General features: G+C 40.4%; 1 protein-coding gene across 3 annotated transcripts in view; it reads right to left on the bottom strand.

Moving 5' to 3' along the window:
- The window catches only part of Kdm3 (Lysine demethylase 3), a 444,114-nt gene that overhangs the window by 19,090 nt on the left and 398,618 nt on the right, over nt 1–26,406 (bottom strand). For 2 of the 3 annotated variants that reach the window (XM_083142382.1, XM_083142385.1), the window contains 4 exons: nt 22,452–22,689; nt 8,970–9,176; nt 2,149–4,893; nt 359–509 (listed from right to left, as the gene is read on the bottom strand). In XM_083142382.1, the coding sequence (XP_082998508.1) occupies nt 359–509; nt 2,149–4,893; nt 8,970–9,176; nt 22,452–22,689 (3,341 nt within the window). The remainder of the gene's footprint in view (nt 1–358; nt 510–2,148; nt 4,894–8,969; nt 9,177–22,451; nt 22,690–26,406) is intronic. The other variant, XM_083142384.1, reaches the window with a different exon arrangement.

The raw sequence follows: 26,406 nt of genomic DNA, 5'->3' as shown, positions 1-26,406 counted from the left end.
TGAGAGTTCATTTTGCATCATTTCGTGACAAAACATCGTAGAAAAATGCATCTCTCACCTTACAGAAACATTAACAATTATCATTGCAGTGTCAAAAACATGATATGCATGCCATTAACAATAGTTCTTTATTTTTGTAAAAAACATTATGATGCAATACTCAAATAATCATGATATGTGCTAATAAGTACCCCAGGTAAACGTACATTTAATCGTAGGTATTGTAGAGTCATCATGCACTAAATAGAGGTCACAGGGCTGAACAAAGTTAAAAATATTTTTTCATTTTTTTTAGTTTTTTACAAATGTACAGAAGGTTCATGCTCAATTATCAAGAGAAGAGAGTAAAAACACTTACCTTCAGACATATGGACTGCTACAGATTCTTTTTCTTGTTCTAGAAGGTCACAAAATTGATCACCCACTTGAGCCAAAAGGAACCTCGACATATCAGCGTCTAGATCAGTGGGAGGTTTGTCAGGCATTGGGAGCCACAACTTCAAATCATCCTGCAACAATAACAGAAAATGCACACTGTGCAACTTTCATCTCAAAGCAGGAGGATACACCTTTAGTATTTAATAGGGGACTGTGTATTATATGCTCCTCTTTATTAACACTAGTATTGGCCATATTATTGGGCTCAATAGTTGAAAAAATGAAACACACATTAAATCTTTCTGTGTAGAGAAATTTGACAGATTTAATGTTTTGAGACACACATTGCATTGTCATACACGCTCCAAATACTGTCAGTACTTCGTATGACCACCTTTGGCTCTTTTTGAGACCATTCTAATCATTGTTTGTGTACAATTCCTTTTCCCTCTTTTTTTTTTTCTAAACTTAAAACCACATGGTTTATGAAATTACGTGCTGCTCCGAAGATACAAATAAATAACATCCTTACAACAACCAGAATTAATATTATTCCCTTTGTTATGACCAAAAAACAGCATAAATAACATAGTAAACAATGTACATATTGTTCCAAGTATTTTTGCGAATATGCAAAGAATGGTGCTGCCATCTATTGTTGGGACACAGTAACAGAAAGGAATTGTGGGAAACAAGATTATATCGAAGCAAACAAAGTTTAATCCCATAAATAGTTATAACAATCGTCAAATATATTTAGTTGGAACACTTTCAAAACAAGGAAATATGCTTCTTTTTTACACTGAGTCCAATAATTTGGCCAATACTGTAACTACATTCAAAATTCTATAATTACCAGTATTTTCTTACTCTAATATAATGTACCAAAGAACTACATCCCCCACCCCCCATATATTGGATTATAGTTTACAGTCCTACCTATGTACAGATAGGCTAATTAGAACTGGATCTACAATTTAAAGTGGAATATTAACTACTGTGCAATGTACCCTAACCGGGTATCAAATCTGGACCTCATCCCCATTGGAGACTTACCAAGTACAATAATTAAATAATGAAAATATACTTGTTTAGAATTTGTGGTAATAAGTGTGGCTTATTCTTTTTTAACGAACTTACTGGAAGGCAAGGATTAGATTGTGTTGATATGACTTTGAATGGCCGTATGCCAAAGAAGAGTTATGCACATACTTGCAATAATATGCATACAATATTAATCATTTCTCCTTCACAATATTAAATTATTTGTATTTTTGACATTAACTTCCCTGCCAGGACAGTTGCTTTTATACATGTAAATAATGTATAGGTAATATTTAAATATTTTGTTTCCTTTTCATTTGGTAATAACTGACTCAATGCGTAATTGTCTGTGTATTATACACGCTCTTTGCCAACACAAACTACATTCTAAATTCTTTAATTCTCAGCATTTTCTTATAATATTATTTAATTTACAGATTATGAATAGACCTAATAAATTATATTAACGCATTATTATTTCAGAGGTATTTGGTTCCGACCAACTCTGAAATATATATCTAGATACATGCCTGTAACCTACTTGCAAAAATTCATAAAATAAAAGCAAGTGGTGTGTCAACAATGACTGTTGAATGCTACATTGAAACAGTTGCAGAATCGTATCACCCTTTCCTCAACTTTCAAAAATAATAAACTCACACTATCATACCGAACGCTGAAGTTCAAAAAGCACAATATCTGCAAAACTAAGAACTATGAACTCACCTCTGCTGCATCTTTATGCGGATCTGAAAATCCTGCGATTGCAAGCTGGCCATTCTTGGTGTATCGGAGGCGGCGGAAAGCATAGAAGCGGCAGAAGATGTTGGGCATGTTCTTGCTGCGCTGGTTGGGTGTCCACCTGCACTCTCGGCACTTGGCCAACTTGGGAGCAACTTCGAAGCACGGCCCATCCTGGAGAAAACTCTCACCGGTCTTCTTGAGCTGATTTACAGGGGGCTTCCGAAACGGATCCCGCTGGGGTGGGTCTTCTTTGGGTTTTTTCTGTTGAGGTTCCTCACGCTCGTTTTTTGACTTCGGACGTCTTCCGCGCTTCCTTGGTTCCTTCCCATCTTTGGAACCTCCTTTCTTGCTCGAATGACTCGTACCGGCACCTGTACTTGCACCACTATCGGAATCCTTCTCACTTCCAGATTCCTTATCACTATCACTTTGACTTTCACTGTTGGCCTTCTTCCTTTTGGCCAGTTCTTCAGCCTTTTTCATGCTTTTTTTCTTCTTTACCTTTGGTCGCTTAGTCTTCGTGGGAGATTTCCTTTCTTGATCCGAACTTGAGGAATCGTCAGGAGTCTTGGAAATGTCTGTTGCGTGTCCGTTTAGCGTAACACCACTTTCTTTTGGACTCTTCCTGTTCACTTTGCTGACAACGATGGGCTTTCCTTTAACGACAGTTCCGTTACTGCTATTAGCCGGAGAAGGGGTACCGCTGTTTGCCCCCTCCTTGCTGACACTGCTGGTGCTACTACTTAACGTGACGGGAGTACTTTGCACACTTGCAGGTATTGAAGTCTTAACATGATTTTCACTACCACTAGACTTTTTTGTGCCATCCTCACCGGAGTGCCGTTCCAACCACGCTTTCTTCAACTTGTGCACCGGATAACTAGAGGTCACTGATTTTGATGGTCCAGGGCTGTTAGACTTCTCAGAATCCACTGAACTTGGTGGGGGAGGCTTCGCAGTTGTCTGAGTTGGAGAGGTGCTCACCGACACACTAGTGTTGGTAGTAACAGTGCTCGCACTGCTTGTTGTTGATGCCACCACCATCCCTGGTGGAGTGGCTGCCTTCTGAAATGGACTGGGATTTCGCTGAATTACAGGGAATGATCCTGAACCATCAGTGCTACTTGGTCGTTGCACAGTGTCAGCTGTGGATATCCTCAATGGTGTCGTTGACGGACTAACATGGGTCATCAGATCCTGCTGTACGATGGCTACAGAAGGGGTACAATATGCAGCTGTATTCACGACTGTGGTTATAGTAGTTGCTGCACTGGCTATCAACGGACTTGGTTCACTAACTCTGGCTAGAAGGGGTTGTTGAGGTTGAGTTATGGCATTCTGATGACTGGGTACAGTACCAAGGTCAGTCCTTCGCTTTTTCCCAAGGTTGATTTCTGCTACTGTAGTCCCTTTTCTTTTTGGTGACGAAGAGTCCTCTCGGGATCTATCCGACACACCTAGGTCCAGAGGTTGAGTTTGGAATGTCCCTCCCATGGAGAGGTAACTTGAAGATGGTGACGACGGCATGGGTAGCCTTGCTGCTAGTGGAGATGACCGGGAATGAGGTGGTGTTGAAGCAACGCCAGGTGACGGTGACGATCTCATCTGCGATCCTTGCGGAGTTTGAGGCTTGACAAGCGCCGGAGGACCACCGCCTGATGCACCGTGAGGAACCTGATACAGTCTATGATCGTACGAATGTAGATCAACACTTCTGCTTTCTTGATGCCCACGGTTGCTACTGTGAGCAGGTGGAGGGCCAGGAAACGTAGTCGACATGCTTGAGCGTGAAACTGTGACAGGCGCAGGATACGAAGCCTTCGAGGTCAAGGGAAGTGGACAGGTGTTACCAACTTCAGTGCGACATACTGGCGTGCCGGTAGTGATTCCGGGAGTCGGAAGTGTCGGCCTTCCATACATGTGAGGTGGTGCTGGGCTGCTCACTTTTGGTTTTGTTGTCATGCTTGGGTTGACCCCGACGACATTGCCTCCAGTTGTCAGGGCAAAGTGAGTGGTCGTGACTAGCCCAGGCTGCAATGAACTGTAAGGATAGCTCACTGCCACTTTCGACGAAGCAGCATTCACGAACGGTATGTTTCCACTGTAACCTGTTCTTTCAGGTGGGGATGGGTGTGATGACGGAGGCAAGTTGTGCGCAGGGGAGGGATTCCTGTGAGGACTCATTTGACTAGGCCGCGTCAAACTTTTTGCTAAGTTCTGTGGCTCCATGTGAACATTATGGTGTGGACTAGGTGTATGAGGATGGGCCCCTGTCTGGGGTGACTGCGAAGGACTTCGATATTCATAGGGCTTTGGCTGCGAAGATGAAGTTGGGGGCAAATAGTGAGGAGCTCCGTCCGTAATGCGAAGCTTCGGAGAGACGGAATGTGCTGGCACTTTATCATGAGGATTCTTTCCTTCATTTTTTACGATCACAGAGTTTTTCAGATCACTCATCAAAGGTGGTGGGTTTGGCAAGTCGCCTGCCTTTCCAACCAAGGGGGAAACTTTCATCTCAGACTTCAACTTCTCTGCAGCCAAAAAATTCACTGGTTGATATCCTGGATAACCAAACAGGCTGAAATTGGGCTCTGCCTTTGGAAGTGCTGTGTGGCCAGATGGAAGCGAGGGATGGCCAGGCTTCTCAGACGACTTCCCTCTACTGTGAGCAGCAGGCGGTGGAGGGTATTCCACTTTATTTGGACCACTAGGAGGACGTTGTTGTGCCTATAACATGAAAAAAAAAATAACCTCAGACAAATAACACCAGGGTTAGACAAATACAAGCCAAGAAAGCCATGAATCCAACTAAGATAAGCAATGAAATGTGATTTCAAAACATTTAATTTACTAATATACAAGATTGGATTTTAAAAGAAATTCTTGAACCACAAAAGTGGTCTTCCTAAAGAAGGCAATAGCATGAATAACTATGTACGCAATATATTACAATATATGGCTGACTACACCACATCGCTGCAATTTGAAATTCAACTAGAAACAGTGCAAAAGTTTATAATGCCATGTTTATTATTCTGACTTAATGATACACATGATACAGGAAACAAATAATAATAATAAAAAAAAAATCATGGAAATTTTTGTAAGCAAACTATATTTTTTTCAGGCATCATGGCTAATTGGCACCTACCCCTGAATAACATGAATACAACTGTCACCATTTTATGCAACTTACCAAATTATTCAACCATTTAAATGCTAATTCTACTATCATTAATTAGATCTGGTGGATCCGTAGAAAAAATCTGAAACACACTTTAGAAAAATTTTCATGTTTTGTGCCCTGCATACCAAGTCTTCAAAATTTTAGATAGACATCTGTGAAGGCTATTTCTAACTTCAAATATCACCTGGCTTAATTTTAAAGCTTACTAAATGTTCTCACATAATCCTTGCAATACTAATGGGTAAAGCATATTAAGTATGCATAAAGTACTACTACAGGTGTTCAACATAGACCTACAAGTTTTAACACATAATGCCACAATTGTTAAGAATGTTATAAATCCCAGATTCTCAGATTTTAACCTATTTTATTCCTTACTTGGTAACGTCACTATTCCAACATATATTTTTTGTTTTAGCCATTTCTTAATGAAAAACATGTTGCATTACAAAAGAAATAGCTTAATGACACATATTAAATTTTTATTATTTTCTGTATTTTCTAAAAACTGCGTTTCTTGTATGCTTTAAGTTTAGTAAACTTGTAATATTAATATGTGAAGGAAAATGTGTTTGCAGCATTGATGCTCATGTAAATGCAAAGATTTGTGATTGATTTCCATAAAAATACAGCCAGGGGAAAAACCTACAAAGTGTTACATCATCTCTTTATAAAGCCTAAAATGATGTCTATAAAATCCTAAAAGTCCAGGCCCTAGTTATAAATTTGTAACATTGATTGATTTGAGTTGGTTTTTAAATCCACTTATGCACAGCAAGGCTAATCGGGACTGGACCTACAGTTTTAAAGTGTGATCCGAACCACTATGTGCCTCCACCAGGTATCGAACCTGGAATGCCTTTATTACAAGGTGACGATGCTATCACGTTGCCATCGGGGAGGCCATACACTTTTAAAACTCACTGTTGGAAGGTTAAGGACATTTTGGAAGTTTCAAGATGACAGTACACCATAGAAATCCCACAAATCAACACTAGTAGTTGTATTGACTTTCAGTTTTGATGCCAAGTTAACTTTATGCACAGATAGGCTAATTAGGACTGGACCTAAAGTTTAAAGTGGGATTTGAACCACTATTTGCCTCCACCTGGTATCGAACCCAGGACCCCTTGCTTACTATTCATATTTATAACCCCACAGTGGTGGATTCAATGATGTCTGCATAATAAAAAACCTGGATGCACTTTCTATACATATGGTTCAATTGGTATTTCTTTATCAATTTTCAATGGCAAGTAACATGATATCTTTTAGTAAAGTATGAATTTAACACGGTCTCAATGTAATTTTTAAGTTTCTGATGCAATGACTTCGGATTTGCATTTAAAAATTTATTCTTCCTATGTAGCAACAAAATAATGACCAATATTTGTTGATGGGGGAAATGCATACATTTGCTCAATGTGGATTTTTTTTTTTAGCAACTATAGTGTCTGTAGTATACAGGAGGAGTGGGACAAAACTACAATATTTTAAAATATGCTTTACTTCAGCCTATTCCATGTATTTTGTCAGTGATTTATGCATCGATACCCAACCCACCCCCAATATTTCACAAAGACTTAACTTTACCAATTTTGGATCTAAATTTAATCTGACACCTGGAAATGGAAACTTCTAAATAAACAACCTTCATTCTTGTATTAAACAGTAATATAAATGATTTATTGTATTCATCTACCAAAATCACCATGGTATTTTACTGGATGGGTACTCAAATATAAAATTTAATTCCAAGTACATTTTGAATTATTTTTTAAGGTATGGCTATCTGGTTCTCAGTTTACTCAAGATTACATCCATTTCTGACTAGCTTTCGCCTTACATATTTGTAGTGATTATCTTTTAGACACCCATCTAGTTTTGGTGCAAGTAGAAATAAGCATTGCATGTGTTCTGTAAGAAGCATCTTTCGTTTTTTTGTATAATGGCAAATCCCAATGGAATCTAAGTACAATGTTTAAAAATCCGAGTGCAGGTTATATGGTAAATTTCATTATTAATATATGTTAAAAACAATAATCAGAAAGATCATAAAACAAGCAAGGTAAACATGTATTAACATCATTATTGACCACATAGGATAAACATTTGTTGTGATTGTATGGTGGCTCAATCCCTTGGACCAGTACGAGGCAATAATTAATGAATACATCTCCGCACTATCGATATTGAAAAACACTGAAAAAGGAGGCTGGTTGCAAGGTAACTAATTTTACGTGCGTAGTGTCGATTTTAATGGGCGGGAGCAATTCCACACTATCGCGTCACAAATTATGATACACAAATTGACAGCGATTCAATTGCACCAGCCCGCATATGAAGATATCTCATATAGCTGATGAAAGTGGACATATGTACGTAATTCCTGTCCGCAATTAGTAAAAACACTGTCAAAATAGGTCGGACTCGGCAGCAACCACATTCCTTTCTTGCAAACACACACACACCGCAATCCGGAACGCTGCAACCTATGATGGCTTGCCTTCCATTGCACGCAGCGTCGTCACAATTTTACTAGAATCTTCTGCACGAAATTCCATCATCTTACCTTCGCTATTGATGCAGGCTCATCACTGCACTTTGCACATTTGCTTGACAAGTACAACAATAAATAAACAAACCTTCATCCAATTAAGCATTGTGCAACACAAAGCTGCTTCGCGAAACAGCTACCCACTTGCACACTACAGCAAGCATTATCGATTTTCTATTCCTGGAATGACTGGGTGTTCGAGCTAAGGGTATGCGTCGCGTTGCACCGCGCAAGGTTTTGACTGACGTCACCTACCGATAATGTCATTTCTGAAGCAGTTCGTTTGTTAAGCCTCTTTAAAACATTTCAAGGCCAATCTTCGGCACGGTGAACGATGATACAAAAGGAAGTCTTAAATATTTCAATTTTCCTTTACTAAGGGCAGGTTCAGCCTGCGGCTGTTCTACCACTTAACCTCGTATATATCAATCCTGCCATTCGGTGGATTACAGGAAAAGCCGAAATCAAGCTGCAACTCCTCCCGCCTTGAGTCCGTAATTTCTCGAGGCGAAGTTTGAAAATAGAAATGGTCGATTGTATATCTTGCTAAATATCGCGTTTAAGTAACTCGAAGGTTCAAATGCGGGGGCGCAAAATGTGCGATAAAGGATCATACACTCTCAGTTATTGGGAGTAACGCATAAATATTCGAGGACTGCTTAAAAAAACATTAAGTGACATTCTTTTCACGGGGAAATAATAAAAAAAAGTAGAAAATATGCATGACTCGAACCAATGACCTCCCGGTATAATCGAGCCACCTGAACAGTGGCGTGTTCAAGATTTTCGAAAGGGGAGGGTTACGTATACATTTTTTTTAGTAGTCACCCCTCATTTTGCCATCTTTTTCTGCCTTTGACGTCCTATTATCTTTTTTTAGAAATAGTGGGCCAAAGTGGGGGGAGGTACCCTCTGCTGTACCAACCCACCTTCGGCACAGCACCACATTGCACCTGAATGCTTCAAACGGTAATAAAATAAAAATCCCTAACTTTCACCATGTATATCGCAGCCAAAATACCATGAAATGACATTAACTAAAAATAACATTCTACTCACCGCGGCCGCGGCAGCATGATACACCCGCTCCCTTTCACGAGCTTCATGCCTTTGTCTTTCTGCCAGCATCCGATGCTGCTGCTGTTCCTGTTCTGCTCGCTTCCTTTCTTCCTCTGGTTCGTGTACGCCTCTTGGAGGAGGAAGACTGGAGATGAGGTTCCAGCAACCCATGTTTTGGCTTCTATGTTGTTGCTGCTGGTGCTGTTGCTGTTGGGGGGAAAAACGGCAAATAAGCACAAAGCAAATCCACTCAAAAGTTTATCTTGAATTACCTTCAAATTTCGCCGAATTCAAAAGCTGACAACTTCCTGAACACTTACGTCCCACTAATGTTAAAAGTTATCGAAAAAAGACTTCGCTGAGGGTAGAGCTTGTGGGCAGAGGAAACGATAATGTGGCTAATGATTGTGCGGAATCCAGACGGAAAAAACTGACAAGAAAACTTCCCACGGGTAATATATCACATTATATAGGCACTGCACATACCTAAAATGAGAACAAACCAACTATACTCGTGTTTACCGGTACAAAGAATTAAGCATAAGAGCACGTGCAACGTTTCACCTCTCGTGTTCAAGCACGCTTCGAGAATGCAACCGATCGATTCGAGTCCGCTGATAGAGGACGCCCTGCCTACGTGACCTGCACCACGTATCACCAGCAAATCAGGAATCGCTAAGGTAAACAAACCACCTTTGAAGAATCTCGACGCTAAACCACCATTAAAATATTTTAATAAAATCTAATGAAAAAAAGTTTAGTGCAGATTTCTTCATGAAACATACATTTAGCAAACCTAACATCAACACTTCTTTATTCAGTAGCGGTTCACGTTTTGTTTTAAATGAGCACTACATTTCGCGTGACGAACCTTCTAACAAAGGAATAACACAACAGCTTACCTTTAAAATATGATTTAGAAAAGGTTTGCGGTGTTACAGCAATCAGCGTATTCCTCGACAAAATGAACGTGACACACAGCGTTGCCAGGTCAGATTTTTAAAAATCGGGAGATCGTCCCCTCAAAAATCAGGAGATTTGCTTAAAAAATCAGAAGAATTAATAATAGCGGATTATTAACGTTCTGGGGGGGGGTGTAGAATGAGAAAAGCTTTCCACTATCATTATTGAACTTTAATTATTAATTTTAGAAGTCAAAAGATAAATTTATTACTGTTATGTTAATACAAATTTTATTATGAATTTACACTTCAAGGGGTACGATAACCCCACCCCCTTAATTCACCTAAGGTAAAGGTACAGTTTCCCCCAACCAGTGGCGATGATCGGGTGCCAAAACTGAGGGGTGCAAGGATTGCCCCCCCCCCCAATCGCCGGCACTGCTCCTACACATTGCAAAAGGCAGTGACATTACTGGAAAAAATCCGACCTCGATTTTCTGTTCATCTCTCACAAATATTCTAAAATAAGTTGTGACTGTGCGTGGATTTATGTACTTGGCGTTTAAAAGTTTATGGAAACATTTCGTGATTTTTGTATTAACTAGGACTAGAGCTTAAACCACTACGCATTCAGGGATATATTTTTTAAATATTCTACCTGATAACACCTTAGATTGCTTTTCTTTAAAACTAGCCAAAGTTACAGAATATAAGCATACTCCCATTCATGGTAATGCAGAAGGGCTATCATGCCTGAACCCGCGAAATATCCCAGTCCCAGCCCGGGATTCGAACCCGGGGCCCAGTATCAGACAAGTCGCAGATTTTTTCTTCAACTTTTTTCCCCCAGTTACTCCAGACAATGTAAATGCTAATTAAATCAGCTTTTTGCATTCGAGGATTACCTGGTATAAAATCTGGAAAGAGAATTTCTACCGTCACAGTATTGACTGAGTATAAAGGGACATAAGACCAATTGTAATAGTAGTTACGCTCAGAAATATCTTAAGAAAAACAACGCTATAAAAACATGAACTATTATTTCTAAGTTAAGAGATGATTAAGGAAAAATAAAACTGCGACGTATAAGTCTGCAACAGCAGTCTACTAAGCCGACTTCCGTGGCTGAGTGGTTAGCAGAGAGCTATGACATCAGGGATCCCGTCTCGGGATCGAATCTCGGCCTGGGCATGGTTGTCCCTTCATCAATTTCATCATATCATCACTCAGCCTTGTCTTCGCGATCAGCCAAAAGTGGCAGAAATGCGAAGTAAAATAAACCAAATCAATCAATCAACAGTTTGCTAAGAGCTTCTGTAACCATAACCTTTGACTGCATTCGTAATGTGGACTCTTTTTTTATCAGAATTAAAAACCTGAACCTGTATCTAGCATTTGCAATAAACACTACCAAAAAACTGAATACTTGGGTGGCAACATTGGTATTTAATTGTAACCAGTTTCCTCCCCTTTGACAAAAACCTCAATGGGGAAAGTTAGGACACCCGCCTTGGATTTCCCAACGCACAAAGGGCTCAAGAAGCCGCGGGTCTTTCCCAGTGTCATCAAGCCTGGTATGACCATCCTCCCCCCACCTCTCTCCCTCTCTCTCTCTCTGCGGAATATTCATGGGTCTTTGCATTCCATCAGCTGAATATGTAAATTTTAAATCAACTTTCGAGTTTTAAAAATACTTGTTCATTAGAAATATTTAAGGAAGCAAAAAATCAGGAGATTTCCACAAATTCCTGAAACTTGTCAGGAGATCAGTAGATCGTGCTGAAAATCAGGAAATCTCCTGCGAAATCAGTAGACCTGGCAACACTGGTGACACAGGCTTCCTGGAGACAGTTATCCCTTCCCTCCTCCCCAAACCTACGAGAACGCCAACACTGTTGCCACGTCGGGCAGGCCAAGTAACTGCAAGGGGATCGAAACGTGAAATTCCTGCGCGTCAACGCTGCAGACACGCTATGCAACCCAACACCTCAAAATGCAGCATTGCAATTTACCACGCCTTACTGGGCCTTGTTGATAAGACACTATGAGGGGGGCAAGAAAACTGGAAAGGTGTATAAGCGAAACGAACTTCAAGTGCGCAACCTGGCAACATTGCTTGCCGAAGGAAGAAAGCAGGAGGTGGGGGAGAGAGAAAGCGTGCTTGGAAAATAGCAGCCTAAAATATAATGGGCTGACGGTTGCAGTGTTCAAGGTGCGCTGGGGGCAATTTAAATTTTCCTCCTCCGACGCTGGTATTCACAATGACGCATGATATCCGTTCGTTTCCTGTGCTCAGACCTGGATTTACATATAGACACCAGAGTTTAAAGCATCGTATGATTATATATTTTAGTTAACTTTTAGGACAAGTTATTCCAGATGGTTAGTTACATTATTTATCACATTTCAAGTATTTCACTTTCAAAGAAATTTTCTCGCAGTTGAGGCTAGGACTGCAGCAACTCCAAGCTCCGCCTATGTACAGTTACGGACACTGCCGGCTTGTAATGAATACATTGACTCTCAATGGAATCGTTACAAGCCGGCAGTGTCCGTAACTGTACAATATTTTACCGGTGTTCCTCAACCGCCGGGTCGCGGCTCGGTTGAAACTGCTTTTCTCCATTAAAATCTAAATAATTAATTATGGGTTGCAGAGTATAATAATAGTCATAGATTTTCCAAGTAATTGGAATATTTTGGTATTCAAAACCAACATATCAGTGAAAATCAGCATTTACCGCATTAATGTAATAATACTGGCCTGAGGAAACTACAAGATTACATTAGACGAAAACCAAGTTAAATATATCTTGTCAGAGTTGACTTTAAACTGTAGGTCCAATGTCGATTGTTCATAGTATTGCGAATATTTTCTGGTTTGTGAGGTAGAGGAGGAGGAGGTTGCTGACGAAAACGAAAATTTACAAGAGGAAAGAAAACAACGTCCACTTTACGGTTTCATGATTTCGTTAGCTTTTTCTTCCCACACAACTGTTCATTTCAGGTCATCAATTTGATGTTATCTCCATGCGAAGCAAAAATGCAGCCAAACCTTCATATGCATACCTCACGCTTGGACATTGCACCATCAGGCAAGAGAAAGTGCACAGACTGCACAAAAATAAGCTGACGGCACACTCAACAAATAATTTTGCTTCAAAGCAGACATATGCAGGAAGTACTAGTACTAACAATGTCGTACTGCCAAAGTCTGCTCAAAATATTTCACGATTCACAACATAGTATCAGAACATTATGTTCCTCGAAAACAAAATCAACATCAATGATTTTTGACATTGAACAAGTTGTCATATTCAAGAGAATAATATCGTGTGGGAAGGCCCGCCAGATTTCTTGGACAAGGTCTTCGACATTGGAACAGATTCTTCAGACTTTAAACCAACAATGCCACCTAAATCATCTGATAATTGAAAAAAATGAAGAGATGAGCTGTGAGCTGTTTCCGTGAACGTTATAGTATGGTGGTACTTGCTGACGGGTATCATAATTGAAAATGTTTGTACATAGCACTGAACTCTCGGGTATGAGGAATGGTCGACAGGAAAACTAATGTATTCTCTTCACGTTAGTGTTTATGCTTCAGTCTCTTAATCCTGGGGGGGGGGGGGGGGGAATCCGTAACTTTCCCAGTTTTTTTTGTTTTTTTTTCGCTCATTTCCCCGACCTATTGAGGTCAGTGGGGAGTCTGTAACCACAATACTGTGTACTGAATATTCTGCTGGGCTGGCTCTATTAATAACAAGTGATTTCATCTGAACATTCTGTTGGTGTATTTCACAATCAACAGGGTGATAAGAAACTGAAGGTCAAAAGAATGTGGGAAGATCATGACCTAGCTTGTATCAAAATTTACCAACTGGAAGAGGATATCCAGTATACAGCTCCTCCCCATCCAGTGCCTAAGACTGTCTCAAAACCAGACCTCGTTTCCTTTCCAAGGTTTTCGTCCAGGGCAAAACCATTATTTCGAAGACGCAGGAAAACGAGGGAAAAGTTGAGTAAGCAGATTGAAGAAAACGAAATGAGGAGGCGGGTGGTGAAAGTTCGTTACGGTTTGTTTCGCAGGAAATTCTCCTTGGCAAATTCCCTCCACGAAATCAAAACAGAATGCCTGGCATTTTTTTTTTCTTTAATTGTCGAAACTCAGTGTAGCCACACCATGGGAAATTTCTTTCTGTGCATTAGTGAAATGTAAGGGAGTATTGTGCAGGACAATCGAAAGCAGTTTGGAATGTTCTGAAATTCAAGTCTGAGTTTGAATTGAATTGTTGTTTTAAGTCCACTTTATGCAGGCTAACGGGCTGTGCCTACTGTTTAAAGTGGAATCCTAACCACTATGTGGCTCCACCGGGTTCTGAAATGCAAGTCTTCATCATACGTAGTCTTTGCAGACACCATGCGTTACTACATTTGTTCCGATCTAGAGAAGTAAACTGAAGCTCATGGCGCAACAGCCGACTTCTGTCGCGGAGTGGTTAGCGCAACGCGCTAGGGCTCCGGGGTTCGTATCCTGGTCTCTGTGTTCTTCATCAGTACATCGTATATCACTCATCATCGTCGTGATAAGCCAAAAGTGACAGAAAATCAAAATAAATCAATCATGGCGCAACAGCCTGCGAATCCAAGTAGCTTGATATCTCATCGCCGGTTATCTTACTTGATAGGCCACAATTCTGGGATCCATCGGGACCTCTGGCCCATGAACAACACATTACAGACTTGGGCAACAAATCTCCAACAAGCAGGCGACTTACATATCGCACGCATATATTGTACTGTGATTGCTACTCTATTTCGTAAATCCGACAATCCTACATACGTTTTCCACTTCAAGTTTATTTTGAGGTCAAAATAATTACGCGTTTGTTACGAGGACAGTCCGCGAACAATGATTCCATTGCAAAGGCACCTACGATTGTTAATTTGCATTTGTTCTCTCAACGCAGCGATTGAGGCCGCGCTGGAAAAAGCATCTGTAGCTCAAGAGAATTGCCGTCATGTGTTGTTCCTTGCATGGGTCAGCCGTCCGCTAAAGGTAGATTTGAACAGGATCGGGGCGTGGGTATGTTTACTATACCAGACAACGTGAGAGCCGTTGCGCAGTTCTTGTCCGACACAGTCATGCCGTTTCGAGAAACCGCATAAGGCGTCGAAAGGGACCTGGAAATGCCGATGACTAATGTAAACCGAATGGAAGGAAGGGGCTGATTGGACAAGCGCGTTCGCTGTGCACGCAAGCAGTAGGTGGGAGCATTCGGAACACGCGCTCTGGTAAACAAAGGGCCACGACAGATACTTTCCTGTAATGACGACGTGCATTTTTCAAAGGGATCAACCCCAAACAGTCTTCTTGAAATACATACTGAGCAATTGCCAACGACCAACCCATAATATTTTGGCTATGATCCGGAATTAGGAACTTTTTTATAAAAAGCAATAAACATCCGTCGAAAGCGTTGGCGAATTTGCCTCAACTTCGTGACATGATACGGCCAAGGGATAGGAATAACGGTTTGTGTTATCCGATAACTACGCTTACAAGGAACGTATAAATCAATGGTCATTAATTTCGTCTGAACTTATTGGGATCATATGGCTTTGAAAGACAGTACCAAAGATTTATGCTTGCATGCTACTATTTATGATAATATGCATAAAATATTAATCAGAAACTTTACTTTCGTCAACTGGATCAAACATCCTTTTTTGTTATTCAATACATTTCTTCATCTATTTGACATTGATTTGCCACGGTACTTGTTTTTAACTAATTATTCCGATCCTAACCACACGTGAGCTACATAATGAATGCATAGTGTTATATCTCTATTGTTATAACGTCTTTTCACCTATTCGTGTAATAATAACATTATGAAATAATTTATACATTTTAATTAGTATTTATTTAATATAATTATTTTTATTTAAACATCATTATTGTTGTTATTCTTATTACTGAGACGATAACAAATACTTTGATAAATTGTGCGGTATGTGTGAGAACTACCAATTTCTGCCACTTTTAGCTAATTGCGGAGATGAGAATGAATGGTGATAAGATGAAATATATGAAGGAGCAATCACAAACATAAATGGACAGCACAAAGCACGAGGCTCACAGAGGATTATACTGACTTGAGTCCAGACGCCAAAGCCTCGCTAGCCTGCACAAATGGGAGTCCAGGTTGTACTACGCAAATGGCGCGCGCGAGAGACATCTGTTAACACTTTACGGGGTGAGCACTAATATTTAGCCCCTAATGTTACTTACTAAAAACCGGTGACGTAATGGAGACGGGGAAACAATGAAGATTACTATCTTGACTGTGGTGCAAGTTCACTGATAACTGGCAGATACCTCGAGTAAGTTTTGGAACTGTATGATGCAATCATTATCCTGTGCTGTTTACCAGAGATTCACGCGCATGCGAATGACGGAGGCACAAAAGGAAGATAGGTCGCAGAAACGATCGTAATTTTATCTTTGGCTCGCGGCCTGCGGATTACTCAATAGTCCGCGCTTCCTGCTGTGTGCTTACAGGAACATACTGATAAGCAGCGGATGGATTTTCAGCTTGTTGGTGCACAACAGGACGACAGGTTTGGAAACCAAGTTGCAAGGAAAAAAAACGTCCCTGGGAATGCCGAGGGAAAGGAACGATCCAGTTTACTTGGCTGCAATTAGAATATGAGACGTTACGGATATTAGGAGCGAACTCGCAAAATACAAGTTGCGGGAATTAGCAGCTTTCCAAAGATCTGTCCTATTCTAAAGCAATTTTCAGAGTATTAGAGACGAAGTAAACTACTGTCGAGCATTTACAGCCTTCAAGGTCAGTAGCGTATATTCCAGGCTTTCTGCGAAGACTGAAGACTAGAAACTACAATACTGATGAAAAGATTCTAAAGTTGGCAACCTGGATTCTTAGGAGTTGGCAACCTGAATTCTTATATAAGTTTGCAACCTGACTACCGTTGGGATGGAACGTGGCTTCCATGAATACGTCAAGAATGAGCCTACTAAGGTATTCTCCCTTCCTCCATAGCTTAGGACCAGGTGTCATACTGAGCTATAGTGCAGGAGGCCTTAGAAACGGGCTAACAGCAGACGTCGCTCGCACACTATTGCCGATACTCTCGTGTCGTCTGCTCCTCAGCCGAACAAACAGGCCGAGGTAGCAAGAGGCAGAGGTCGCTCACCCTTCCAGAAGGGTGCATCGAGCTAGCTGTGGCAACCGGGCTCGCTCATTCGCTGACGTGATTGGTTATCGCAGACACACCCCCATATTGTCGTCTGCTGTAAGCCGGCGAAGCGATCTTTCTAAGGCCTCCTGCACTATAGTCCAGGTCTTAGACTTAGCATACGCCACTGTTCAATGTATATGATACAATAATAATAATAAAATCGATCTTTATCGAGTTCGCCCCTAATATCAGCAACGCCTCATATATTTAGCCCACCGAGTACCAGGATAATGAGGTCCAATAGAGTGTAACAACTTATAGCGATACTCGATGCTGTAGCCATATAAGCAACCACAACATTTACTGTGGCTTAGTTATGTGTAGTGGTAACGTAGTCGTCTTGTAATGAAGGGGTCCTGGTTCGATACGCGGTGGGGTCACAAGTGGTTTAGATCCCACTTTTAAACTGTAGGTCCAGTCCCGATTAGCCTTCCTGAGCATAATGCCTACACTTGACTTAAAACCAAGCCTCTCTATGTATCGATATTAAATGTGTCGATGAGAGTACAGTGGGATCCATAAGTATTACCGTGCAAATTGTCCATCACTATGTTCGTGCACTTTATTTGACCCCAATAAGAGCTTCAAGAATTAAAACAAAACGCAAAACAAGCTGTTGACAACTTCTGCACCGGTATACATAAAAATCCATCGCTTAAAAACACACAGAATGTAAGAGAAAAATTAATGAAGATAGTCATGGATAATTTGCACGGTAATACTCATGGATCCCACTGTACATGATAAAGATAATCATCATTTAGTGGGTTCACTAAATCTTCATACCAGTCACTGCACCAGGTAAAAAATTAGTGGGGGAGGCAATATTTTTTTATGGGCACATTAGCCACGGATACACCTCTGCATCATATTGCGCATTTGGGTTCAAATAGCAGTAATCTATTTTCATATTTACTGACAGGGGGGAGGGGGTACTCGTCCCCTCGCCATTCCTACCACTTCTGCAGCCACTTCTCCCAAAACTTAAATAACTTAATTATTCAGTCACGATAGAAAATTTACAATAATAATAAAAATAAATTAACAACTGTGTTTACAAACTTACTTACACCTTTGCTCTTATTTGCTGTGGGGGATGTAATGCGGCAATCTAACCCTTTGCGAGATTAATATGGTCTAACAAAACCACAAATCCAAGTAAGATAAAGCTACACATTTTGAATTAAAAACATTTAATTTAGTAATTAATACAAGATTGGTTAATTCTTGGACGGGTTGATTGATTGAGTTGGTGTTCTACGTCCACTTTATGCACAATAAGGCTAATCGGGATTGGACCTACAGTTTAAAGTGGAATCCGAACCACCATGTGCTTCAACTGGTATCGAACACGAGACCCCTGATCCCAGTGCGCCAGTAACTTGTAAACAAGATAACAGAAGAACTATTCCTGCAAATCAAAAGATTCAAAAGTTGACATTCGTCTGTCTTCTTCTTTCCCGGAAATCCGCGCCTCGGTCCGCATCCTACGAAGTTATGTGCCAACGGCCGAATAGTTCACGAACCTTCACGATCAACGATCCTGCCAAAGAGAAAAACATCCATAAAGCACCGACCGGGGGGGGGGGGGTAGGGGGGGGGAGAGAATAAATAAACTTAGCTCCTTGGCCGGTCGCCCGGTCCCAAGAATAGCGAGCACCTGCAGTTCCTTGACGGCGCACGGGAGATCTTCCAGAATTATTGCAGTCTTTCTTATTTTTAAAAGCACACTTCACCGGGGGCAATTTTTAAAACTGTACCACAGCGATAGACCGGACAAGATTACGTTCTCTCAGAACACCTCGTCTCAAGCAAGATTATATGCTGGATATAGATATAGTTTACTTCTGCATTCCTTGAAAAAGCAAGACCTGGCCATATCGCCAATATCTTGCTTACCTCTCGACTATCCCAATGTGTGTTATCCGAGCTGTTTTAAACGCCACGTTCGTATTTGACTGTACGGATTTTCTACAAATCCTTCATCAAATCTGTGCTATCCGGATTATCTGTTTCGGATGCAACGGATATAGGATAATTTGAAATCTGGATATCCGTTATCAGGATCTTGTGGCCATAGCTAGTAGAAATCAGCCTGCTTTGATATTTTTAAACAGGAACGTCAATATTCGGAATTAAATGTTTGATTGGTGATTTTTATAGGATGGGCACATCAACCCCAAGGACGTATTTAGAGAGGGGTCCAGGGGGTCTCGACCCCCAAAAGATTTACTAAATACAAAAAATAAATAATGAAAATATGCTTGTTGTTTAATCGAGGGTTATCTATTTCCTCCACACTTATTGGGAGGCAAGGATTATATTGTGATCCTAACATTTGAATAACACATGTACCAAACAAGATTTATTACAATGTAACATTCATAAAATATCACCGGGAGAAACTTTACTTTTCGTCAACTTTATTTAACATCCTTTTTTTTCAATAAATATTCACTTCTTTATGTATTTGACATTAATTTCCTTGCCAGGACAGTTTTTATACAAATTATGATGATCTTAACTACAGGTAAGCTACATAATGAATACGTGCTGTTACATCATTATATTTACACCGTTCTTTTACCTATTCATGTAAAAATATATTAATTAATTTGAATATTTTGATTAATTTAATATAATTATTTTAGTTTAAACATTATTATTATTATTTTGAGACACTGGAACCAATCCCCCCCACAAATATTTCTAGATACGTACCTGATCAACACATAGCCTATTTTTGCGCATCACGCAATTCGGGGATAAGACCCTTGGCTAAAACAAAACTAAGGACAGGCCCCTAAATTATGTGTTAAGAACTTACTTACTCAATTTTTAAAACTAATTCATTCGTTCATTTATTACTTACGTCTCTGAGAACTAAAATCTCTTTACGTAGGCTAAAAGTCAAGGCTGCAAAGGGCACTCAGCACACAGGATAACACGACTGCACAGTGGCGGCGATTAGGGGGCAATTGCCCCCACTTTTCGCCACTTCTGCCCCCCCCCCCCACTATGCTAAATCTTATCTACAAAGGGAAATAAACTGTCTTTGCCCCCCCCCCACCAAGTTTTGGAACCCAATCGCCGCCACTACCGCACAAAGCATTGTCTTGGCCGTGGGTGGAGGGAACCAGTCTCCCGTTGGCCTGCAAGAAGCACTTACAGGTGGAAGTGAGATTGACTTCTGGGTGCCTTACCAGGAGCCCGTCAAGTATCTGAACGACGCTCGCTGAGCAAGATTTTCGCTCGTTGAGCAGACAGATCATTTACTTGACGCTGTTCTTGATCAAAATATCAGTGCCTTTGAATAATCTGTGATCAATGTGGCTGAGTCGAGGGGACAAGATTTCGGTGTTTGAAAATATGTTAATTATGGAAATAGAATAGTTGATGTGAACGAAACTGTCGAAATTCTCATTTTCACACCCTTACACAACGGTATATATTTAATATTTGGAATACACAACACTTTCATTTTTATACAATTACAAAAACGGAATATTACATCACCTTCTGTTACTTGAACTTCCTATAACGCAAGCCGTTCATCATTATTCATTAATATAATATTTCCTCCTTGTTCACGAGATCGAAACACAAAAACGCTAACTCTGTGGATCAAACCTGTAAGTGAGAAGCGCTCGCGGAGCAACGCCCATTTGGCCGTCAAGTAGCCGAGCGATCACGTTGATCGCTGGGCGGTCAGATACTTGACGCGTCCCGGAAGATTGGCTGGCTCCTCTACACTATTTCAATGTTTGGAAATCCAATGATAGCATTCGGAAGGGAGGAGTAAGGTACACCAAAGCACTCATTATTGTGATGCCTGTGCTGTAGTGATTGAAATCGGCCGTTGCAAGTCGCAAAATCCGATTGCAATTTTTTAGTTTGGAGACCAACTTCATATATCAGGGGCTATGAAATTATGATCCTCATAAACATTGTTTCAAATATTCTGGTTGCCGTGAAACGTTTCAATGTGGGAGCACGAACTACTGGATGATTCCGAATAATTGGAAGATGGGAAATTTCCTTTATAATTATCTCTTCGCCATCACGTTATGCTTCGCTGGCTTACTCATAACTACGGGTAACTGAAATCCAGGACACTCACAACCAAAATACGTTTTTGGACGGGAATCGTGTCTAAACCCTTTACATTTACACCACCTTCTTTCGTGCTCCTTACACATAGAATTGTGACGTATATAAAGGCTTTTAAAGTGTTATTCTTACAAAAAAAAAAAAAAAAAAAAAAAAAAAAAGGGTTTCACTTCACAACAAAGTGAGAGAGTACCGCAATACTTTAATAAAATAAGTTGAGATTGTATTCCATTCTATAATCGCCATTGAATCATTCAGATTCGGAGCCTAATTATCGAAACATACGATTTGAACTTTGGTTCAGTTACACTAGTATTAATGTCATGCACTACACTTAAAAGAGTGGCTGAAAGAATCTTTTACCCATGAAAAATGAAACTCTACTACCTGCCTGAATAATATCAAATCTGTCTTCATTTTAATAATAGTTCTTTTTTTATAAATAAGCTTCGTCAATGCTTCAGGATACCATTTCCCAACCTACATACAGAGATAATTTACACATATACATGCTAGAGAACAAGTGCCAGACAAGAAATTTTAATACGGAACGAGACATTCTTTTCAGTTAGAAATTCAGAAGCTGACACCTTAACCGCAACATTATCATACTAATGTAATTAAATATTTAGTACATTAATAGTGAGTAAATTACATTGCCTACTTTCATTAGTGGGAACGCTTGTCTTACTGCGACAATGAACAAGTTTATACTGTTTGGATACTACAAGGTTGCCTGTTTAGAATTTTAAATGTAATACAAGGGTCACAAATATAACTAGGATGCTACTGGTGATAAATAAGTTTCCTAGATTCCTGTAAATTTACACGAACACATTAATCCGAAAATAATGGCAAATCTACCCACAAAAGTGACAGCACGTTGATTGGGATATAATTTCTGATGTAATACGTAGAATCTTTGTAGGGTAATTATCGTGCTACATTGGAAATAACGTGCGCATTTACTACAAAGGCAATGCGACACCTACAAGTTTCGTTTTCAATAACATCGGTGCACACAAAATAGCGGGGTTAGTCAGGAATTAAATCGCTCCACATGTGCACCGACCCTATTAATAATGCTTGCATATCTGATTCCCAAATACATGCTACACAAAATGACAACAGAAATTTGACAGGAATAGCAAAAAAGCGAAATTTGACAGGTATAGCAATAAGCACCACATTTCAAACTTACCTTCTGTTGTGCCAACCGTAACGACTCCTCGAAGTGTTTGTGTACAGCCATTTCGGCAGCTCGTTTTTCTCTATTGTCCTGCTCCAGCCTCTCTCTTTCAATCTCTCTCTCCTTCTTCTCCCTCTCTACCCTCTCTCGCTCCATCATTTCTCTCTCCTTCTGCTGCTTCTCAATCTCCCGTATCTCCTGTTCTCTTCTTTCCCTGGAACCGAGAACACAACGATCACCATGTACGTATCTGCAACAACAAGCATCACATTTTTTTGTTATAGTGGGAGGGGGGGATAACTACTATCCAATGCAATAAAAACAAGCAGGAGGGTTCATCACTTACACAAAATCACTCGCCGAGCACTTCTGACCCGAGGCGATGTCTAAGTGGGAAAAGAAAACCATATCAGGACACTTGAAAACAATGAGGCTGTAACAGGCGCCAGGTCTATATATGGCGTAATGCTATCTGCAACAGGAAGCCTTTTGTCGAAGACGCTTCGGCGCTTTTATAGTTGCGGCTCACACTATTTTAAAAAAAAGGCACGATCACGTGACTTTCGCGACGCAAAAGAGGCCTTGTAGCGCAAAACACACACACGCCGACCCGCTGCAGCAATTATACAAGAATGGAACACCTACAAGCCGCAGCCTTGTCGCGAATTGCAACGCCTTGCCAAGCCCTGCGAACAGACTTCTGGGAAAAGCACAGACCTGGACGAATCTCAACAGCTACAGAAAGCAGATGGATCGTTATTCAAGATGGCTACCTCGCTGGCGGTCGGTGCGCGCTGCGTTGCCACATCGGCCATCGCGCAACATGCAGCTGCACTGGGAGATCGTGCCGCCCAAACAGTCAAGGTCTAACCCCCTCCCCTTTCCCGAGATCGGGTGCGAAAACGGAAGTTTATGCAATAAATATGCACAGTTTGGGCCAATCTAGCATCCCACTTCCAAAGCTCCGCGGGAAGAGCAATAACAATCGCGTTGAATAATTGTGCCAACGTTCGCTATAAACAAGCGAGCGAACAATACCCAACTACTTACTTTCGTGTCGAGCTTATCTGGGACAAAACGCTCGCTCAATGACACGGGACGTTTCATGGCACTAAAAAACGACAGTTCCAGCAACTATGCATTGTCTTGCATTTTCCACCGGTCCAGTCAGAACGACGGAATGATTACACAAAATATCCAATTTAAAAAAAAAAAATGCATATTTTATAGTGGCGAGCGATCGTTACGAAAGCAAGGTTACGATTTACCTGCCCACGCGCGAACAACAGCGAGGTTATCTGGTGGCAAGAAAACAAAATTCAATTTACCAAGGGCTTTTCTTTTTTAATGATAAGAATCAGCAATAGCATTATTGGGCGTAACTAAGCTTATCAAGTAAAAAAACTGCCAAGCAAGCAGACCCGAGTCAATGACATCTGCAGCATCTAATCCTTGCCAAATCCGATATGAAACAACAATGCAATGAGTCAGTCACGCGCATAACGTTGTGAAAGGATGGGGGAAGCTAAAACTGCCGTTCTTTTTACTTTTTGATTAAAGCAACATCGACATAGAAATCTATATATAGCTTACGAATTGTTTACCTGATTGTATTTCAATGGTATTAGTCAGAAATATACAGTGGGATCCACTAGTATGGCTCGGGAAATTGTCAACGACTATATTCATTAATTTCTCTTAACATCCTATGTGGTGCAGAAGTTGTCAACAGCTTGTTTTGAGTTTAATTTTAATTCTTGAAGATCGTACTGGGTCAAATAAAATGCACGAACGTGGGGATGGACAATTTGCACGTAATACTCATGGATCCCACTGTACGACTACGATAAAGCATCTGAATGATGTTCTCGGCTTTGGTGCCAGTGGTCCCTGGTTCGATCCCAATGGAGCTCCAAAATCTGTTTTGACCCTCACTGGGGAGCTTTTTGAATGCAATAACAGCGGACTCCGGTGTCGAAACAGGCAAGGTGGCAGGCACTTAATGTGCTGACCAGGCATTATCGAAAGAATAGCAGTTTGGTAGTCCGTAGCTCTCAAAATGTGTTACGCCACCAACTTGAGCTTTGTTACAGAGATTAGTGGATTACTGTTAACTATGCATAGCGTAACAATGAACGGACTTCTTTTGTATTCACGCTGTCAAAATAGTATCCAAATTCTTTACTACTGTGTACGTACATAATGCATGGATTCCCATTGCAAGTTCCACGATCCGGTCTGATTTGTGCTGTAAAGAGCGGTTTTGAGAATATCAGTCCCTCACAACAACGTCGTAAAGGATAGTGATGGAGCACTGACACCGAAAACTTTCCACGGCTTACAATAAAGTTGAAATAATATTTAAAATACACTCCAAACCATTTAATTACAAAACTTTGCATGTACAGTCATGGATATTTCCGGGTTGTAATAATCCTATTCAAAGTCAATGGTATCATTACATTTATCTTGTTTACATATTGACCGGTTGGGATATGGACTCAGTTAAATATATAAACAAACAAGTACCTACTACTATTACATGTGAATTTAAAAAAAAAATGTGGCACAGAAATTGTACGAGTGTGGAAAAAAAGAAAAAGTGCTCCCCTGTGCTTTGCACCACGCCATGAAGGCGTATAGGGGGTGTGGAGTTAGGGCCCCGCACTTTCTTCATCACGGCCGAAGGTGGGGGTGATGTGATCAGCATCGCGCCCCCGGCCGCATTTACAGAGGGCTAACAACGCGACAGATCTGACGGAGTGCAAACTTCAATTGATCGAGTCAACGGGCAAGTTCATAATATTAATGGACAGCCGTCCATCCACTTTGACATGAGTGAACAGTTCTAAAATGTTCAAAACCTGGCAACGCTGATTCAGGAAGCAAATATTTGATTTCGTGGACGAGTTTTATTTGTGTAAATATATGCATAGCAGTCATATGACCACAATCGACGCTCATTGGAGAATATAGGTTAGGTGGACTGGACATTCAATAATAATAATAATTATTATTATTATTATTATTGGCGAAATCAAAGAGATCTGTAAGTTTTGTGTGCGTTCGGAACTGTTGATGATTCGGTAGCAATACAGATTATTGTGATTAGTTACGAGCATCGACCCATGCCAACTTCCTACGCCATGAATGGAGAAAGACGGCACTCGACTTTGGACTCTTTAACAGCTTGTAGAGCCATTGTAATTTGGCTGGTTGCCAATAGATAGCGTTTGTTCGCACACGGGCATTTACAGCGTGTAATGTGAATTTTATGCCGGAAACAACACACTTAATTCCTACAGATTTAGAAGGCTTCGTAGATAAACTTACATTGAACTTTTCATTTAAAAAATCTATTACCTTTTGAACTGTGGACAGTGTATGCCGAAACTGGATCGCGAATTTCAAGGTCAATCAATCGAATTGACAACACATTTCATTTTTAAAACAAAAAAATCTGTAAAACAAGCGTCATTTGAAGAAAAGCTATTGTAACAATGAGGTAATAGTGCACGTTTTTCTAGGGATATCAAAATAACTGATATGCATATGTAACTATTTCGATTTTTTCCCCTCATATACGTGTAATCTCCAAATGGTTGAGTTACACAGCAATATTGCAATCTATCGCATTTTATAGTGTTTGAACAATGTCAGTATGGTTGAAGATTATATACCAGACTGTTTGTATTCGTGGGATAATATTAGACTTTCATCTCGCGTCGCAGCTACATTAACATTAACAGTGGTCTTGTGGAATCTAAAACAATTGTTGTGGAATCTAAAACACCAATTGAACTTTTCTTTAACACAATTCAACATCATCTCAAACCAAGTAGATATTCAGTACATATTAGTCTTGAAAAACTTGAAATCACCAACTTGAAAAAAAACAACGTAAGTAATGCCTTGTGAAAATAATCTGTTTACCTTGGTATTGTCTCGGCTTGTTTATATTTATATT

The sequence above is a fragment of the Lepisma saccharinum genome, chromosome 21 (genome assembly GCF_977018435.1).
Source record: "Lepisma saccharinum chromosome 21, izLepSacc3.1, whole genome shotgun sequence".
NCBI classification, from domain to species: domain Eukaryota; kingdom Metazoa; phylum Arthropoda; class Insecta; order Zygentoma; family Lepismatidae; genus Lepisma; species Lepisma saccharinum.
This window is presented reverse-complemented; position numbering and strand designations above follow the sequence as displayed.